The following is a 16,124-nucleotide window of genomic DNA, read 5'->3' as shown; positions in this document are numbered from 1 at the left end:
GAGCAAGTCTATTTCTCTTGCATTGTGAAGCAAGAGAAACTTGCTGAGAGTCTCTCAGCTGAGAGTCCTTGTAAAGTTGTGTGGCAAGAAGAACTTTTTCCATCCAATGAAAACTGAAATGATCAGTGACTGCAGGCAGGAAGTATCATGCCTTGGGTTTAAAACAACTTGCTTTTTTTTCTGCTTCCTGTAACACATAATGAAGAGTCAGATACTTTATAGTGGCTATAATTTCTCTTTAAACATGATTTACTGATACATATGAAATTTTTTTAATAGAAATTGACAAAGCTACATGCTTGTGAAGTTCTTAATAGTTTCACTTTCATATTGCCTACGCAAAGAGCTTTTGTATTGAGCTGGATTTAAATGAAGTGTCTCTGTGTTTTGCCTCTAATGCTTTGTGAGAAATAGAGCAATGCTACTGTCATACATCTTTAAGTGCATCAACATGACTTTCTGATTTGCATCCATTCCTTATACAAGAGTATAGCTTTTCTGCTTATTAATATCTTTTTTTTTTCTAAACAGAGTTTGGGAATGGAGTATTCTTTTACCTTTTAACCTGTTTCGGAAGCCAATAGCATCTCTTTGTCTTCATAGCCTAATGCTTAGCTGTCACTTACGGCTGTTAGCTTCCTACAGGTTGGGATTTCTTCTTAGACTGGTTTCTTGCTGTCTGTTCTGTGGGCTATGATGTTGCCAGATCATTTTTAGGTTAAGTCTGACTTAAGTTTCTGTTACAAAAGAGTACTTTTTAAGTGTCATGGTTAAGTACATTTGCTGTCAAAAGAAGACTGCATTTCAGAGCTGCATTTCTAACTGACACTGATTATGAACTGGCTAATTTCACCACTTCTAGTAGTTGATTTTGTCAGTCAGTGCTGTCACAGTTTCATAGATGTTATCTTGTACAGGATGAAGCCAGCCTACCATTCTTGTAACCATCTGTGGTATTCAGATGTTTTTGTGCTACTGGAGGAAACTCTTCAATTTGAACAGCAGCCTTATACCTCATTTGGTTAAAGATGCAGAAGATTTGGAAGAATAGCTTGTTGAAGAGTAGCTTCTTGTCTCAGCTTTTATAAATCCAAATTCAGTCAAATTGGAACAATTGAATGATTTTAAATTACATACTGATACAAATTTGACTTTAGCATGCACCAGGCAGATGTGATTTCTGGTGTGTGATTTCTTACACAAATCTGTAGTCTCAATAGTTTGTTAATTTTATCCAGTATTAACTAGTTATATAAAACTCATTAAAAATTGTTATTGCTCCATCTGGAAGATTCATTGCTTTAATAAGAAACTTGAAATTTGTCAGTCTTAAAAAATGACGTTGTTTACAATTCAAACCCAACTCAGTTAGGTTCCCAAGTGAAGAAAACAAAAAGACTTCTGGAACACAACAAAAACTTATTTTATGTTATCTTGGTGAACTGTTGCTCTTTTCTAGAAGGTTGAGTCCCACATAGTTGACTTTTAATGCTTTTATTTTCAATATATATGTGTGTCCTGGATTTGTCTTTTGATTTCATCTGATCTTTCTGTTATACCCTGTGGGAGTCAGAATGTGAGCTATTGCCATCAATCAGTCATTAGTCATTCACTTGGCTTACTTAAGAGCAGAAAACTTTCATAAATCATTGTCCATCTTCTTCTAGGTACCCTGGAAGTGAGACTCATGGGCTGCCAAGATATATTGGAAAATGTCCCTGGTCGATCAAAAGCCACATCAATTACATTGCCTGGTTGGAGTCCAAATGAAGCCAGATCATCTTTCATAAGTAGACCCAGTAAAAGTAAAAGTGGGAGTGGTAGAAACCTTCTGAAAACTGATGACTTGTCCAGTTCAGTATACCCTTACTTTTCTTATTTTTATGCATTATCTTTTATTTAAATTTTCATGGGCATGATATGTTCTGTAATTTAAAATATTAAATTGATTCAAAGCTTTAAACTTTAAATATTTCTTTACTTGTTAAGCTGTTAACAAAAGCACAACCACACTATTATGCCCATAAGAACCAATTAAATATGAGATTACATTTCTAAGGGAAACTTACTGGAGATTTTTTTTTGTTTGTGGAAAATCCTCTTAAAGTTTTAAGCTGAGTTTGTGTACTTTACTTACAGATGAAGTCTGTGCTGTACTGAAGCTGGATAACACCGTGGTTGGTCAAACTAGCTGGAAACCGATTTCCAATCAGTCATGGGATCAGAAATTTACACTGGAACTAGACAGGGTAAAAATGTGGCCTGATTTCCTCAACAGCTGTACTTGATTCTTGTATTAATTTCATGTTGCTTTTTTCCCCTGTTGCTGTCATTTTATTCAAATTCCGTAAGTGCAGCATTCCCATCTTTACTAGAAAGAGCTCCCTGGGCTTAAGCTGTTGTGCTGGGCCAGCATTCTAGAAATCTTAACTTTTCTGACTTACAAACTGATGTAATATTTTTGTCAAGATCTAACCCTTAGTGGCTTTTCAAAGATGGGAGATGGGAGAGATGGTGCTTACTTTTTTATTGGGATCGTCAGCTTTTAATTATTTATTAGTAAAGTGTGATATCAGATCAGTTTGGATGTTTTGGTAAAACTACATCATAGAATTTTTAGTGTTTTTATAGAAGTGTTCTCATGTAAAGCTGGTCAGTTCTTCAGGAATAATAAATTCATTACTTGTTCGTTCTTATAACTTTAAATGTTACTTAGAGGGCTCAACCCAAAAGTATTGAGTTGCTACTTTTGAAGTAGAATTTATGTTATATAGATTTAACCAAGTATTTTTTTAGGTAACTGATAGTCCTAGTATTTTAAGGTATGAGGTTTATTTTTTTTCTGAAAATTAAACTATATTTTAGGAGCTTAAATTATCTCCAGTACATGTTTACTCCAATACATGCTTCTCACGTGAGAAAAAATAACAGCCACTTTCCTGTTTTTTTGCTTTTTCCCTGCCAAGCCCCAGTCCAGATTCCCTCCATCTAGGAAGGAAGCAATTTTAGACTTGCAAGTAGAGAAATTCAGGTTACAGTCAGGAGTAGTGCAGAAAAAAAAAAAAAAAAAACAAGGAGCTGTGGAGCCCTGAAGCCTCAATTATTTTCAGATTAAGACTTGAACTACTCAGCATAGTAGCTGCTCCTGCCAGCCTCATATACGTTGTGGGCTCTATTTAAGAACTCAGGTTTTGGTGCCAGAAAAGGACTTTGCTTCTGCTGTTCCTGGCCACGTATCCTGAGACTGGCTCAGAAGGTCAGAGCTTGGTCCCAGTGACACCAAGGTGTGGTTTCAATCCCCAGATGGGTCATTCACTTAAGAGCTGGACTTGATGATCCATGCAGGTCCCTTCCAACTCAGAATATTCTGTGAATCCTTCTGTGCTTGAAATGCACAATCCAAGCCCTGTTATTCTTTAATCTGGTGCTTCTTGACTTCTCCTTCTTTTAAAACCTGTCATAGCTATGGTAGACAGTAAAATGATGTATCACGATGGAATTGAAGTAGTAACATGCGATGGTGCTGTTACATTGCAGGATTCACATGTATTGCAGGATTCTTCACTTTTGGGACAGGTTTTTGTAACACACATATAAGACACTCTAAGAATATGTAAATCACATCAGCAAGATAGAGCAGTAGTTCCTGGTAGTTTAAAGTTTTTGGTCCCTCTTTACAACCCTATTACAAAAGGTGCATGCGTTTCTAGAGATAGTCTACAAGGTTTTGCATCATCATGGATATCCAGGTACGAAAATGTTTGCAGGCATCAAATGAAGTTGGTACTTGTAAAAAATATGGAAACTACCAAAACTGAGGTTTCTAAGCATAAGTTAAGTTTTGTTGTCAGAGCTTGAGCTAAAACATCTTGAACAAGCAGTGTTGTTAGACTGACCCAAAAAGTCTGGTTGCTGTGGCTCTCTGCTTCTACTCTCAGGGAAAATTTTACATCTGTGCTTTTATTTGTACAATGGAGATCTCATCTGAACTGAAGTGAAATGCTGTGATCATCAGAGCTTCAGTCTGACTGGTTAGCTCTGCCAGCCTTTTAAAATAACAGCTCTGCATCTTGATCCTTGAGTTCCTTGATCTTACAGTTGTACCGTGGTAACTCTTGCAGAACAATTACTAATAAGTGATTTCCTGTGTCTGTGTTTCCTGTCATAGTCACGTGAATTAGAAATCTCAGTTTATTGGCGTGACTGGAGATCTTTGTGTGCAGTAAAGTTTCTGAGGTTGGAAGATTTCCTGGATAACCAACGGCATGGCATGTGTCTCTATCTCGAACCCCAGGGCACTTTGTTTGCAGAGGTAAGAATGTTTCTTTGAAGCACTTGAACATACTCGAAAGTATTACATGGCAGAATAGTTTAACAAGTTTTCCTTGAACTTTTAAGAATGCATTTTGTTCTGAAACTTGAACTATAACACACATTATTTGAACTGCAGGTTACGTTTTTTAATCCGGTTATTGAAAGAAGACCAAAACTCCAGAGGCAGAAGAAAATTTTTTCAAAACAGCAAGGTGATTCTTTCATATAAACATGTAAAGCTTAAAACTTGTATAGATCTGTGAAATTTTTTATACAGAGGTCTAATGTTTGCCTGCAAATAATACTGTTGATAATGAAGGATTTGGCATTGCATTTAGAAATCTTTTGTATTAGAATTCCTTATTATGCATTAGCATTTAATTGTGATGAATTAGAAATTGCAAAGGAAAATTACAAATTTTGTTTGTTTTTCATAAACTATAAATTAATTAATATGAGATTTTTTAATTATTGGTTTTGGTAATGAGTTAGGAAATTACTTGCATTCTGTTTTCTTTTTTCACAATATCTATAGGCAAAACATTTCTCCGAGCTCCTCAGATGAATATTAATATTGCCACTTGGGGAAGGCTGGTGAGAAGAGCTATTCCTACAGTGAATCACTCTGGCACCTTCAGCCCCCAAGCAGCAGTGCCTGCCACAGGCCAAGTGGTGGATGCCCAGCTTGCTGAACTGACCCTGCCAGCCAGGTAGGTCACCTCTGCAGCTCTGCCGCACCCCTGAGCGCAGGAGGGAGTGCTGAGAGGCTTCTGCCCTCATGTACAGAATGTGTGCACAGTCTGGTTATCCTGAAAGGCTGCACGCCTTTCCTTCTTTTAGTTGTGGAGAACTATTCTGTAGCTAGATTGAGACACACAATGTTTGGTTTAGGAGAAATCTACAGGTGTTAAAATAGTCTTTGCTATACACTGAGGAGTTATTTATTTTCTTGCCAGTGACTCTCCTGTAGCCAAATTGGACTTTGAACTTGAGCCTGAGCCTCCACCTGCTCCACCCCGTGCATCTTCCCTTGCGGAAATATGTGAATCTTCCTCCGAGATAAAGGCGCCTGATGTGCCTTCTCAGGCAAGTAATTTTTAAGAATCTTGGGTTATACAGTTTAACATGGTTGTAGTATTGGCATCTTTATGATGGATTTCTGCCTTTATAAATCAGCACATGCTCCCTTAACTTCCACACACAGAATTGTGTCAGTAGAATGCTCCGATTGCTCTTGGTGGCAGACTGTTTCTGTGGTTGGTGTGTTTAACACTCCATGTAATTAGTTCCACCACAGAAAAAAGCCAGAGCTCCAAAACTATTAGCGTATTCAGGATAAAATGGTTTTATTAAGAGAGAGCAAAATTACTGGAGCAGTAGGTTTTATCAGTCTGCTAAAATCTTACTTAGCTGTATCATCTGGAAATTCGTCATTTTAGCCTAGGCAATGGGTGTATTAAGAATTTCATGTCCTTCTAGTAAAATTTCTGCATTCACTTGCCTTCACAATCAGTTTTAAATTTTCAGGTTTCTTGTTCTTCACAGGATGAAGTAGCAACTTTTGATTTTGAAAATGGCAGAAATAGTATTGTTCCAAAACTCCAGCCTGAAATAATCTGTGAGTCTGATGTTCCCCATTCAGACATGAAATACACCAACACCAGAGAGTCTGAAGATAGAAGGTAAAAAAGCGGTGGTTTTCCTATTTTGATCTGAATAATATTTCTTAAAGCTAACAAACTAGAAACTTTGTGACCAATTTTTATTTACGTAGATCACAACAAAGATTCCAGTTCAGTCTGAAGGATTTCAGATGCTGCGCTGTACTGGGCAGAGGACATTTTGGAAAGGTAAATGTCAAAAGGCTGTTTCAAGTGTCAAGGCTTTATCAAAAAGTAGATATAGCTCTTAAAGTTATCTCCTCTGTTTTAGGTGCTGTTGGCAGAATACAAAAACACAAATGAGATGTTTGCTATTAAAGCCTTAAAGAAAGGAGATATTGTGGCTCGTGATGAAGTGGACAGGTCAGTTTGTACAGTATAAACATGTGGATTCCATAAACCAGTTGTTTGCTCTGCCAGGGAGCTGCTGAATTGAGTGGAAGAGCAAATTCAGCTGTCATCTCCCTGTGTAGCTGGCTGCTGTAGATGTGTATGCTTGTTCTGGGGCAAGCAGGGAGCAGAGTAACCCCTGCTTTGTTTTAGTGCCCTTCTTATGCCTGAACCACAGCTCTGACTTAAGCTGATCCTGTTTTTGATTTTCAGGTTCTCTTGCAAGTATTTATTCTAATTACTTCCAATTACTTACATCACATTTGGGATAACAGTGACTGTTTGTTTTACTGGCAGAACCTGTGTTGCTGTTTCTGAACCTCTAACATACTGTCATGCTCTGTCCATCATATTTTCCCTTCGTATACTGTTGGGTGTTTTTCAGTCTTTTTGACCCAAAACTTAGATTCTGCTTTTCTTGGGTTTTTTAATTGCTTGGACATGAAAGAGCCATTACAAAATTGTTTGGTTTTAGTGCAAGAAGGTGTTTTTACAGTTGCTTAAGAGTGACTGTGTTCATTTGCAGGAAGAAGGATAGCTGTATAAACAAAAACCTACAACTTAAACAATTGGTTTAAAGAGGAATAACCAGGAATTACTATAGATAGATATCTGTAATACTGTCACTGGATTTCCACTTTACATCTTGTAAATAATTAAAATAAAAATGGATTGAAATGAATGTCACATGATTGCAGTGCATAATTAATGCAATCCAAGTATTTGGAAGGAAAATTGTCGGCACAATTTTCATGGACTGCTAGGTTTCCTCTTTTCATTTGGGAAAGCTAAATATAAATTCATGAAATCCTGATAAAAATTCATGAAATCCTGATATTAAAATCTCTCTCTTGAACAAAACAAAAAAAGTTCTTATCTTATCCTGAGGAATAGAGCAAAAACCATAAAGTATAAAATACCAATAATTTCAGAATTGAAAAACTGTTGTTCAGCACTAAGCTTTATATTATTCCTGATTTTGTTTGCAGCTTGATGTGTGAAAAGCGAATATTTGAAACTGTGAATAGTGTAAGACATCCCTTCTTGGTGAACCTTTTTGCTTGTTTCCAAACCAAAGATCACGTGTGCTTTGTAATGGAATATGCTGCTGGTGGGGACCTGATGATGCACATTCACACTGATGTCTTCTCCGAGCCCAGAGCAGTGTGAGTATCCCTCCCTTCCTGTGGCATTAAGGGAAGGGCGCTTTGCTCAGTGGATAAGAACTAAGGGCTTTATCACCACATGCCACCACATTATGCCACTTCAGTAAATGCTGCTTGAGGGTTGGAGATTCTAACTGATTTTGTTGTTAGAAGATGGCATGCAGATTTAATGTGCCTGAATCTACACTGAATTCTACACTGAAAATCTATACGCAAGTATTTAGTTTTTATAATACTTTTTTTAGGATCACAATAAAAATGCGAAAGAAGAGTTAAAATAGTAGACAAAGCTAAAAAAGGAAAGAATAAGCTTATTTAGAAAACCTTCAATGCTATAGCAGTGAACACTACAGAAAATTTATCCTCCAGCCCAAGCAAACATGCCACAGTTTGAAAGCTGCAAGTTTAAGTGTTCTTGCCATCTGGCTTTAAAACTCTGGCCTTGTAAAACTAATCTGTACCCAAAAAAACAATTGGTAATCTTCAAAGGATGGCTCATAAAAAAATCAATAATAATGGACTTCACATTCTGAAAAGCAAGACGAAATTCCATTGAAATTTTAACTTTAACTTTTTCAACAGATTTTATGCTGCGTGTGTGGTTCTTGGACTTCAGTATTTACATGAGCACAAAATAGTGTACAGGTAAGTAGTCATTTCCAGCAGATGAATTTCAGCTGTTCTGAACAGTACTAAAGAAACACATCAATGATGCAATTTTGTTCTCAAATGTTCATTTAGAGATTTGAAGTTGGATAACTTATTGCTGGACACAGAAGGCTTTGTGAAAATTGCTGACTTTGGTCTTTGCAAAGAAGGTAATAGCCCTTAAATTTTCTTTCTAGGGGAATTCCATAGTTTGTCCTACTCTTGACCGTTCCTTGAGAGTTTTGGACTGCCAGATGTGCATAGGGTCTATTTACCATGTGTCATTTGAAGGAAAAAAATACTCCTCTGATTGTACAAATATGAAGATAGGAAGTTCCTTAGTAGGGAGATATCAGGAGCATGTGAGCATTGCCCTGTTCTTTTCATTTATTTATTTATTGTCAGTGTGAGCATCACCTATTCTGACTCTTACTTCATCACATAGCTGCTTGTTAACAAGGCACACTGCACATTTTATGAGTAGGAAAAGCATTAGGTGGCTTCCTCATTCTAAACATCTTGACACCGCATAACAAAATCAAGTGCCATTATAATCCATCCCGAGTTCTTGTTTTTTTACAAATAGACTATCTATTTTTTTAGCTCAAAACCAGTTGCAACTCTGAGTATATGGAAATGTGATTCTGTGTGTGATTCTTAGGAAAATGATATGTAAAGTATACTACAGCTAAAATTGAGAGATTGTCCCAAAAGGGAAGCCTAGAAAGTTACTTTCAAGCATGTCACTATTGGCAAATACTAAATAGAGGTAGTTATTACAGTGTTTTTCTAAAAACCCATTCTGTGGGCAAAGATCGTTTTTCAGTTTTTCTAGTCTGTCTTCCATGTATTTTCCTTTAAGGTAGCCTAAGAGGGAATTGGGTAAACTCAGTAGGTCTTCAGACAGGAGTGCCAGGGGAAGTCCTGTGATTGTAGCTACAAATAAGTTCAGTAAATGACAAAACAAAATGAGAAGAAAAGTTCTTTCCTTCACTGACTGCTACAATTAATGGTTTTCCCAAGTTTTCTGCAGTAGCTCCCCTTGTCATGTCACATCAGGCCTGGTGGTGCTGATGTCCCAAACTGTGCCCCTCTGGCAAATCCACAGGGTTTATTTTGCTCCACATTCTTTCACTACACTCCATGTTTTACTCTACTATATGTAATTTGCACTGCAGAAGCATCCAGAGGGGCACGTTTGGCTAAACTAGTGTGTACTGCATTTTCTTGTGCTAACTAGGTAGAAATGGAGCATAAGATCGTATCTTTCCAAACAAAGATAACTGGGTAACAGAGGTGTAACTGGAACCTTAATCTGGCTCATTGCATATAGCAAGGGATAGAAAAATTTGAATAGAAGCACATGTGAAACAAAGGCATGGGGAGGAAGAAGGAGGGAATGTTTTATCTCATTGGCCTGAGCCTTCAGGTCACAGGCCTTGGATCTACAGTATTGGTTGAAGTTGCTCTGTAGCGAGGTTCTGCTTGGAGGAACGGGTTGTGGAATGGCAGAAAATACTGCTTGCTTTTCATCATCTGTAACTTTCAGGAATGGGATTTGGAGACAGAACAAGCACATTCTGTGGCACACCGGAATTTCTGGCTCCAGAGGTGCTGACAGAAACCTCCTATACAAGAGCTGTAGACTGGTGGGGTCTTGGTGTTCTTATCTATGAGATGCTGGTGGGTGAGGTAAGTTCTAGTAAGGTACAGTGGAGTCATAAAAAGCAACGTTCAAAGGTTACAAACCTCAAGATACCAGCCTGTTAACATTTCATATGCCCTACCTGCCGCAGTATCAGTATTCATTATACAGTATGCAGAGGCATACCCAGCTTCACAGTGAGAATCTTAATGTGAGTCATCAAGAAAAAGAAGTGTGAAATACTGAGCAGCCACTCACCTGATATTGGCTGCTATAACACTGGAGAAGTTGGCAAGTCATGTCTGGAGCTTGAATTATCAGCAATTGTAGAAGCCAACAAGTTGTAACAGATTTTTGCTTTACTCTATTTTTAATTACATCATTATGTCCTAAATCAAATTCCAGTAATGGTAGTGTCTCTAAGAGTACAGTACATGTGTACATACAGTTTGGGGGAGCTAGGTTTCCAGGACACATCTGTTACCAAATCTAGATGTGCACAGCAATATCAGTCTTCTGCTTTCAAATGCTTTTGGGGAAAAAATAAACTTCTTAACTCTTCTAGCTTAAATGAAAGTGAACTTTAACACAGAAAACTGGATAGCAATGAAAGATTATGCCAAACACACTAAAATATAAAGCCTCAGTTCCATGTAAATGAGCTGGTATAAATAAATCACTGTTGAGAAGTTTATTTGCCATTGCATATACTGCTCTGCCTTCTGGTCCATTTTGTAACAGTATCTCCCAGGTGGCACAGTGATAGTGTGCATGCTAAAAACTCATAATTTTGTTCTTTTTCAAAAAAAGATGGTCATTCAAATTACTTTCACTTCCTTTCAGGTAAAAAGGACAAAAAGCTTGTACAGTATCACCTACATCTGTCAGGCCACTTCAAAACAGTTTGAAAACACTTGAGCTGCAACATGCTAAAGATTTTACTAAAACAAATTTGTCTTGCCCACACTATTTGTGAATGGTAGCTACCCCAAAGAAGAGCTGATAGATAATTTCCATGTACACCCACCCTGAGTTCAAAGAAGATCCCTGTTTTAGGTGTTTCTACCTCTAAAAGAACATTTTTAAAACACAGTCCTTCAGTAGGTATTATGGGAGAATGCTAACTTGCCTTTTCTGTCTTCCTTATGGAAAGCCATGTATCTGTTTCTGGGAAGGAAGACTTCATTTCGGGGTGTCTAATTCCAAATATTCAGCTAAGTTTATGTTGTTTTCAATTGTGATTTTAAGCCTGTTTATAATGGGGTTTTTTTCTCTTTCATTATAGTCTCCCTTCCCTGGAGATGATGAGGAAGAGGTGTTTGACAGCATTGTTAATGATGAAGTAAGATATCCACGATTTCTGTCTACAGAAGCCATCTCAATAATGAGACGGGTAAGAACATTTTACTAATTATTACAGTATCTCCCTCTTGTTCTGTTTCCAACAATTACTTTTGTGAGGAACAAAATAGATTAGGAACCTGTACTTCGTGGTTTTTTTGACAATTAAATTTCAGACTTGCTTCATTTATGTTTTGCCTGTCACCTTAAATGAAAATAGTCTATGCCATTCCACATTATTAGGAGCAAGTTTTTCTTTTTAAAGTGTAAAACACTTAAGGCTCCATTTTCTCTGTGAACTAAGTTTCCTAGTTTTACCTAACTAGAGTAGTTCAGCTCTCCTAGCCAAACACTGCTGCATTGACCTATTTGGTGGATTAGCATTGTCACATGAATATTTTAATTCAAAGACTTGTAAATCTTTTTGGTTTCGTTCCATCTGGGGCAGAGAACACAGTACACATGGCATCTGCAGTCCCATTCTTGGCAAGGAACAGCTGATTTTGGTTATGGTAAATTGTTAGTGCTATTCCTTAGTGAGATTCGTCTGCTTATCAAAGGAATGCAGTTGAACCTAAGTTAGCACCTTATCACAATTGATAGAAAGGCAGTATTGATGGTGGTTCCAAAGCCTTTGGAATCAGCCTCTCCACATAAATGCCTGACGCTATGTATCAGTTTAGCACCCAATTCAGCACTATGCTGTAGCACAGTACCTACTGTGACAAAACTATCTAAGTAATAGCATGAATATTTGGTAACTTAAAACAATTGCTTAGTCCCAGGGAGAGAGTGTTTGCCTAGTGAAAGAAAGCAGAATACAGATTTAAGGCCGTACCTGGGGAAGGTATTTTTGCTATGAAAATGCCAATATCCACAAGCCACAGGGTGCTGCTACACTGCACCCACAATACATGTACTAGGAGCTTTGTACTGGCAGTTTACCAGTTGGAGCTCTCTGCATGCTCTTTCCATCACAGAATTTCATTCACAATATACTAGACATTATTTTTTGATGGCTGCATCTGAATATCAACCCAGCTGCTGGGCCCTGCCTGGAATAGGGGGCTGCTCACAGCAGTACAGTTCACAAGGGGGAGCATCAGACTTCTGGGGGTAACTAGGAAACCCTTTCCTTTGGCTGAATGTATGAAGCAGCTTGAACCCTCTCCTGGTAAATCAAATGCTTTGAGGGAGCTGAGCACTGAGACAGCAGGGTAACTAATCTCTTCTCTGAGCTGAGCAAGAACCACTGGGTTATGTAAATCTGCACCCTCACCAGCAAAGAGGAATTTTGTACTCTGTGACTTGCCCCAGATCACCTCCAGTACCAAGACATGGCAGCACAGCTCTGCAGGGGGACAGATCTGCTCTGGCACTGGTGCTGGCTTAGCTGCTGCTGAAACTGTGCTGGCAGGCTGAAAGAGCACTGCTAAAAGCTTTGTCTGTCCATTCCTTCAAGAGGAAAGGACTACCCACAGGTCAGGCAGTATGGCTTTACTGTCCACCTTATCCTGGTGTTGGCTCTTAGACAGTAACACTCATCCTTCCTCCTTCCTTTCCCTCCCCCTGAATTTCACCACTGAAACTCTGCATGTTTTGTCAGCTGCTAAGAAGAAACCCAGAGCGACGTCTTGGGGCTGGAGAGAAAGATGCTGAGGATGTGAAAAAACATCACTTTTTCAGGGTGAGTACAAACTAGTATTATTTTTAAGAACCCAAAGGAGTAGAGATGGGAAACTAAACATCAGTTGATTTATTTTACAGCAAATAGATTGGCATGCTTTACTGGCCAAGAAAGTCAAGCCTCCTTTCGTCCCTACCATTAGAGGAAGAGAAGATGTCAGTAATTTTGATGATGAATTTACCTCTGAAGCACCTATCCTCACTCCACCTCGGGAACCAAGGATACTTTCAGAAGAAGAGCAGGAAATGTTCAGAGATTTTGATTACATTGCTGATTGGTGTTAACTTCCACACACTGTGAAGCCCCAGCTGACTGGCTCACAAGAATGCCTCTCTCTGAAGAATACTGACCCTTCAATTGCTTTCTGTGCCACCTGCAGCTTCTGGGTTTTTTTAAATCACATGAAGATCCTTTTAAGTACTGTTTTAACACTCTTTTGAAGAGTGGCCTCTTTGTATATTGTTTTTTATCTGAGCACTGGAAAGCAGGTCTATGGCGTTCCTAAGCTGAGTTGGTGAACCCAGGCTGTGTTGAACTTCCTGCACACGGGCGCACGTGGATCTGTACAGTTCCTCTCACTCTTCCACAGCAGATAATACGCTTTTTAAAGTATCTGCCTTACGTGGGAAAAGCAGACTTTGAGCTAGGTAATCTCCACTCAGCCACACTGAAGTAAGTTGGGATACTGGTGACACTCACACAGAACCTGGTTCTAGTCGGAGAAGGCAAATGATTTCTGCTAAACATTGTGCAGTCTTTAAAACTGCACATTTTTACGTACACCTTCATCTTGTGTTCTTAAAATAATGCTATTGAGAACAGATATGCCTTGTTTTGTAAATTTTCTATGGTATTTATTAGGAAAAATGTTAAAGACCTTGCCTTTGAGATAACAACTGTGTAAGTGCTTCCATTACAAAGAAAAAACCCAGAAAACTCCGGAGAGTTCACCAAAGTCACTTGCCAAACAGTTTTGCCTTCAAGCTCCTTGAGCATAGCTTAAGGCCCTGGTTGGGATGAGGAATGTAAGGAGGACGCTGCTCAGTGTAACCCCAGAGTGGAGCAGCCGCAAGGGCCAGGCCCAGCCCCTTCCACACTCACCTCGAGCCTTTCCCGCAGCCCGAGGGGGCAGAGAAGTTCCCAGTCCGTATGCAATCCCCTCCATCCTCCTCTGTCTGCTGTACAGTATCATCATATCAGTTAGGAAAAGTAAGCGTTTTCAATGTATACATGCTGTGAACATGTATATTTGGAAGTTGTAATGTATTCTTACCTCCAGGCAAGTTATTTAACTGTACCACTTCACCGATGTTGCGTAGTGGCCAAGTGAACAAAAAAATGTATCCATGTAGGCCACTGAGCTCCAGCCCCTGGATTGGCAGTTACTGAGGGTAAAAAGCAATATGTTGTAATAGAATGTATAAATATTTTTGATAAAAACAGTGTATATTTTATAAACCCCTTAACACTAAAAGCTGTACCTCAAAAGTTGAAAAGTAATTTAGACCAGACACTGTGTGTATTTGTAAACTAAGACCTATTTTTGGCATCTGCTGTTCTGTGGGCAAACATTGACTCTTGGAAAATAAATTTTCCTCCTGGTCCTTACCTCTAGCACTATTCAGCACTGTAACCTCACAGGTTCATCCTGGCCAGGAGTTTGCTGTTCATGGGCTAAGGCAGTGAGCATCGCACTCAAATGAATTCAAAACTGGTAATTTTATTAATTCAAAGAAGAAACGCAAACCACTGGAGTATGCAAAGCTAAGGTGGTGGTTTAAAATCAAGATGCTGGACAGACCTGCAGGGTTAGGCAGGGGAGAGGCTTAAGAAAAAAAGAAAAATAAAATAATCATTACTAGGTCTAAATCAGGCCAATCCCCCACAGGAAGGGGGCAGGCCCCTTCCCCACTGCTACAAATCACGTTGGAAAGAGTGAGTCAACTCCTCAGCATTCCTTGTTTCCAGGTCCTATATTGACTAGAAACAAGTTATGTTCCTGTATCTAGCTGAAACCAATACTTTTGAGGTACAGTCAGCTTGCCCTTTTTGGTTCCCAAATATATATATACACAAGCATCTCACAGGGTGCTTAATACTTACAAAAGTATCCTCAAACATACCTTTTTGTAACTACATCTTGTACAGAAATCTTTTTTTAATCTAAGCAAATCACTAAAAAAAAAAAAAAAATTAAAAAAATTAGAGGGCAGGGTATGTTCACCCAGTTAAGCTGAAAAAAAAGCACTAATTTTATCTCTGTAGTTTTTAAAATATTTTTAGGCAGATTAAGATTTAAACCCTAGATTGTAAATATATTTTGCTATACTTTATCTGTATGTGGCTGCTCAAGCACTTTGTAAGGAAATTAGGATATTTTAGAATGGTACACTATGCATTAAATGAAATGTGCCTTTAACAAATGTCATTCTAAGTGTTTTGCAGTCATTAATATCACAAATTAAAGGTCTAAATAGAGTAATTTGTAAATTGTGTCGCAAACATGATTTTGCTGTTCCTTGAAGTGGCTGGTCATGTCTTCCCCACAGATAACTTCAGAAAAGAGCTTAATGTCAGGAGGGGACACAGTCTCTTGGTGGCAGCTCAGTAGGCTTCCTTTTTTTTTTTTTTTATTTTAAAGAGCATTACAAATTGCCTCTGAGCAGTCTCTGGCTTGGAGCAGTCAGGACAGCTGGAGTCTGTCTGCCTGGCTCAGCATTCTCCCTCCCAGTTCTCCCTCCCAAGCTTCCCCTGAGGGCACAGGGGACACAACGCAGCCCTGCTCCTGGGCTACTGCTTCATTACAGTCTCCTTCCTACCACCATTCCTTAGCAAGCTGTGTAACCAAACCATAATCTGTACCTACCTACCCCGCACTGAGCTCGTTCTTTGGACAATCTAGAGGATGAAGCTTTCTTCTGAGTGCATTTAGAACGAAACTCTTTACTTTTAGGAGGCACATGGAATTTTAGGCGGCCATTTTGCCCCGAGGCGGACACTTCACACCTGGCTAAACAATCGTTCCAGAAAGGGCTGGCTTCAGCATTTCAAGGATTTAATGTGAACTGCCGTTGAATTAAAGCTTGAAGATCTTCCCCACACTTGTGTGTGGGGAACACAACCCTTCATCGTCCTGTCCTGCCTTCTCCGGGCTGGCTGCTGAGCCGCCTCCTCAGGCCCGTCCCGGCTGAGCCGAGCGTCCGGAGCCCGCCCTCAGCCTGAGGGCAGCCGTGCCTCCCCCGGGCCCCGCCCCTGGGCCGGGCAGGAGCTAC

General features: G+C 39.1%; 1 protein-coding gene across 3 annotated transcripts in view; it reads left to right on the top strand.

Annotated features, from left to right (window-relative positions):
* PKN2 (protein kinase N2) overlaps positions 1-15,342 on the top strand; it is a 55,168-nt gene extending 39,826 nt beyond the window's left edge. For 2 of the 3 annotated variants that reach the window (XM_071436328.1, XM_071436330.1), the window contains 16 exons: positions 1,668-1,853; positions 2,140-2,249; positions 4,169-4,312; positions 4,451-4,526; positions 4,850-5,024; positions 5,271-5,400; positions 5,842-5,996; positions 6,089-6,164; positions 6,247-6,338; positions 7,355-7,531; positions 8,114-8,176; positions 8,273-8,349; positions 9,729-9,871; positions 11,110-11,217; positions 12,772-12,852; positions 12,933-15,342. In XM_071436328.1, coding sequence (XP_071292429.1) covers positions 1,668-1,853; positions 2,140-2,249; positions 4,169-4,312; positions 4,451-4,526; positions 4,850-5,024; positions 5,271-5,400; positions 5,842-5,996; positions 6,089-6,164; positions 6,247-6,338; positions 7,355-7,531; positions 8,114-8,176; positions 8,273-8,349; positions 9,729-9,871; positions 11,110-11,217; positions 12,772-12,852; positions 12,933-13,136 — 1,997 coding nt within the window. In that variant the 3' untranslated portion in view covers positions 13,137-15,342. The remainder of the gene's footprint in view (positions 1-1,667; positions 1,854-2,139; positions 2,250-4,168; positions 4,313-4,450; positions 4,527-4,849; positions 5,025-5,270; positions 5,401-5,841; positions 5,997-6,088; positions 6,165-6,246; positions 6,339-7,354; positions 7,532-8,113; positions 8,177-8,272; positions 8,350-9,728; positions 9,872-11,109; positions 11,218-12,771; positions 12,853-12,932) is intronic. The other variant, XM_071436329.1, reaches the window with a different exon arrangement.
* Positions 15,343-16,124: the final 782 nt, after the last annotated feature.

This window comes from Agelaius tricolor, unplaced genomic scaffold (assembly GCF_023055355.1).
Source record: "Agelaius tricolor isolate 1412-34295 unplaced genomic scaffold, bAgeTri1.0.p SCAF_11, whole genome shotgun sequence".
Taxonomy (NCBI): domain Eukaryota; kingdom Metazoa; phylum Chordata; class Aves; order Passeriformes; family Icteridae; genus Agelaius; species Agelaius tricolor.
Note: the sequence above shows the minus strand (reverse complement) of the source record. Positions and strands in the feature narration are given on the sequence as shown.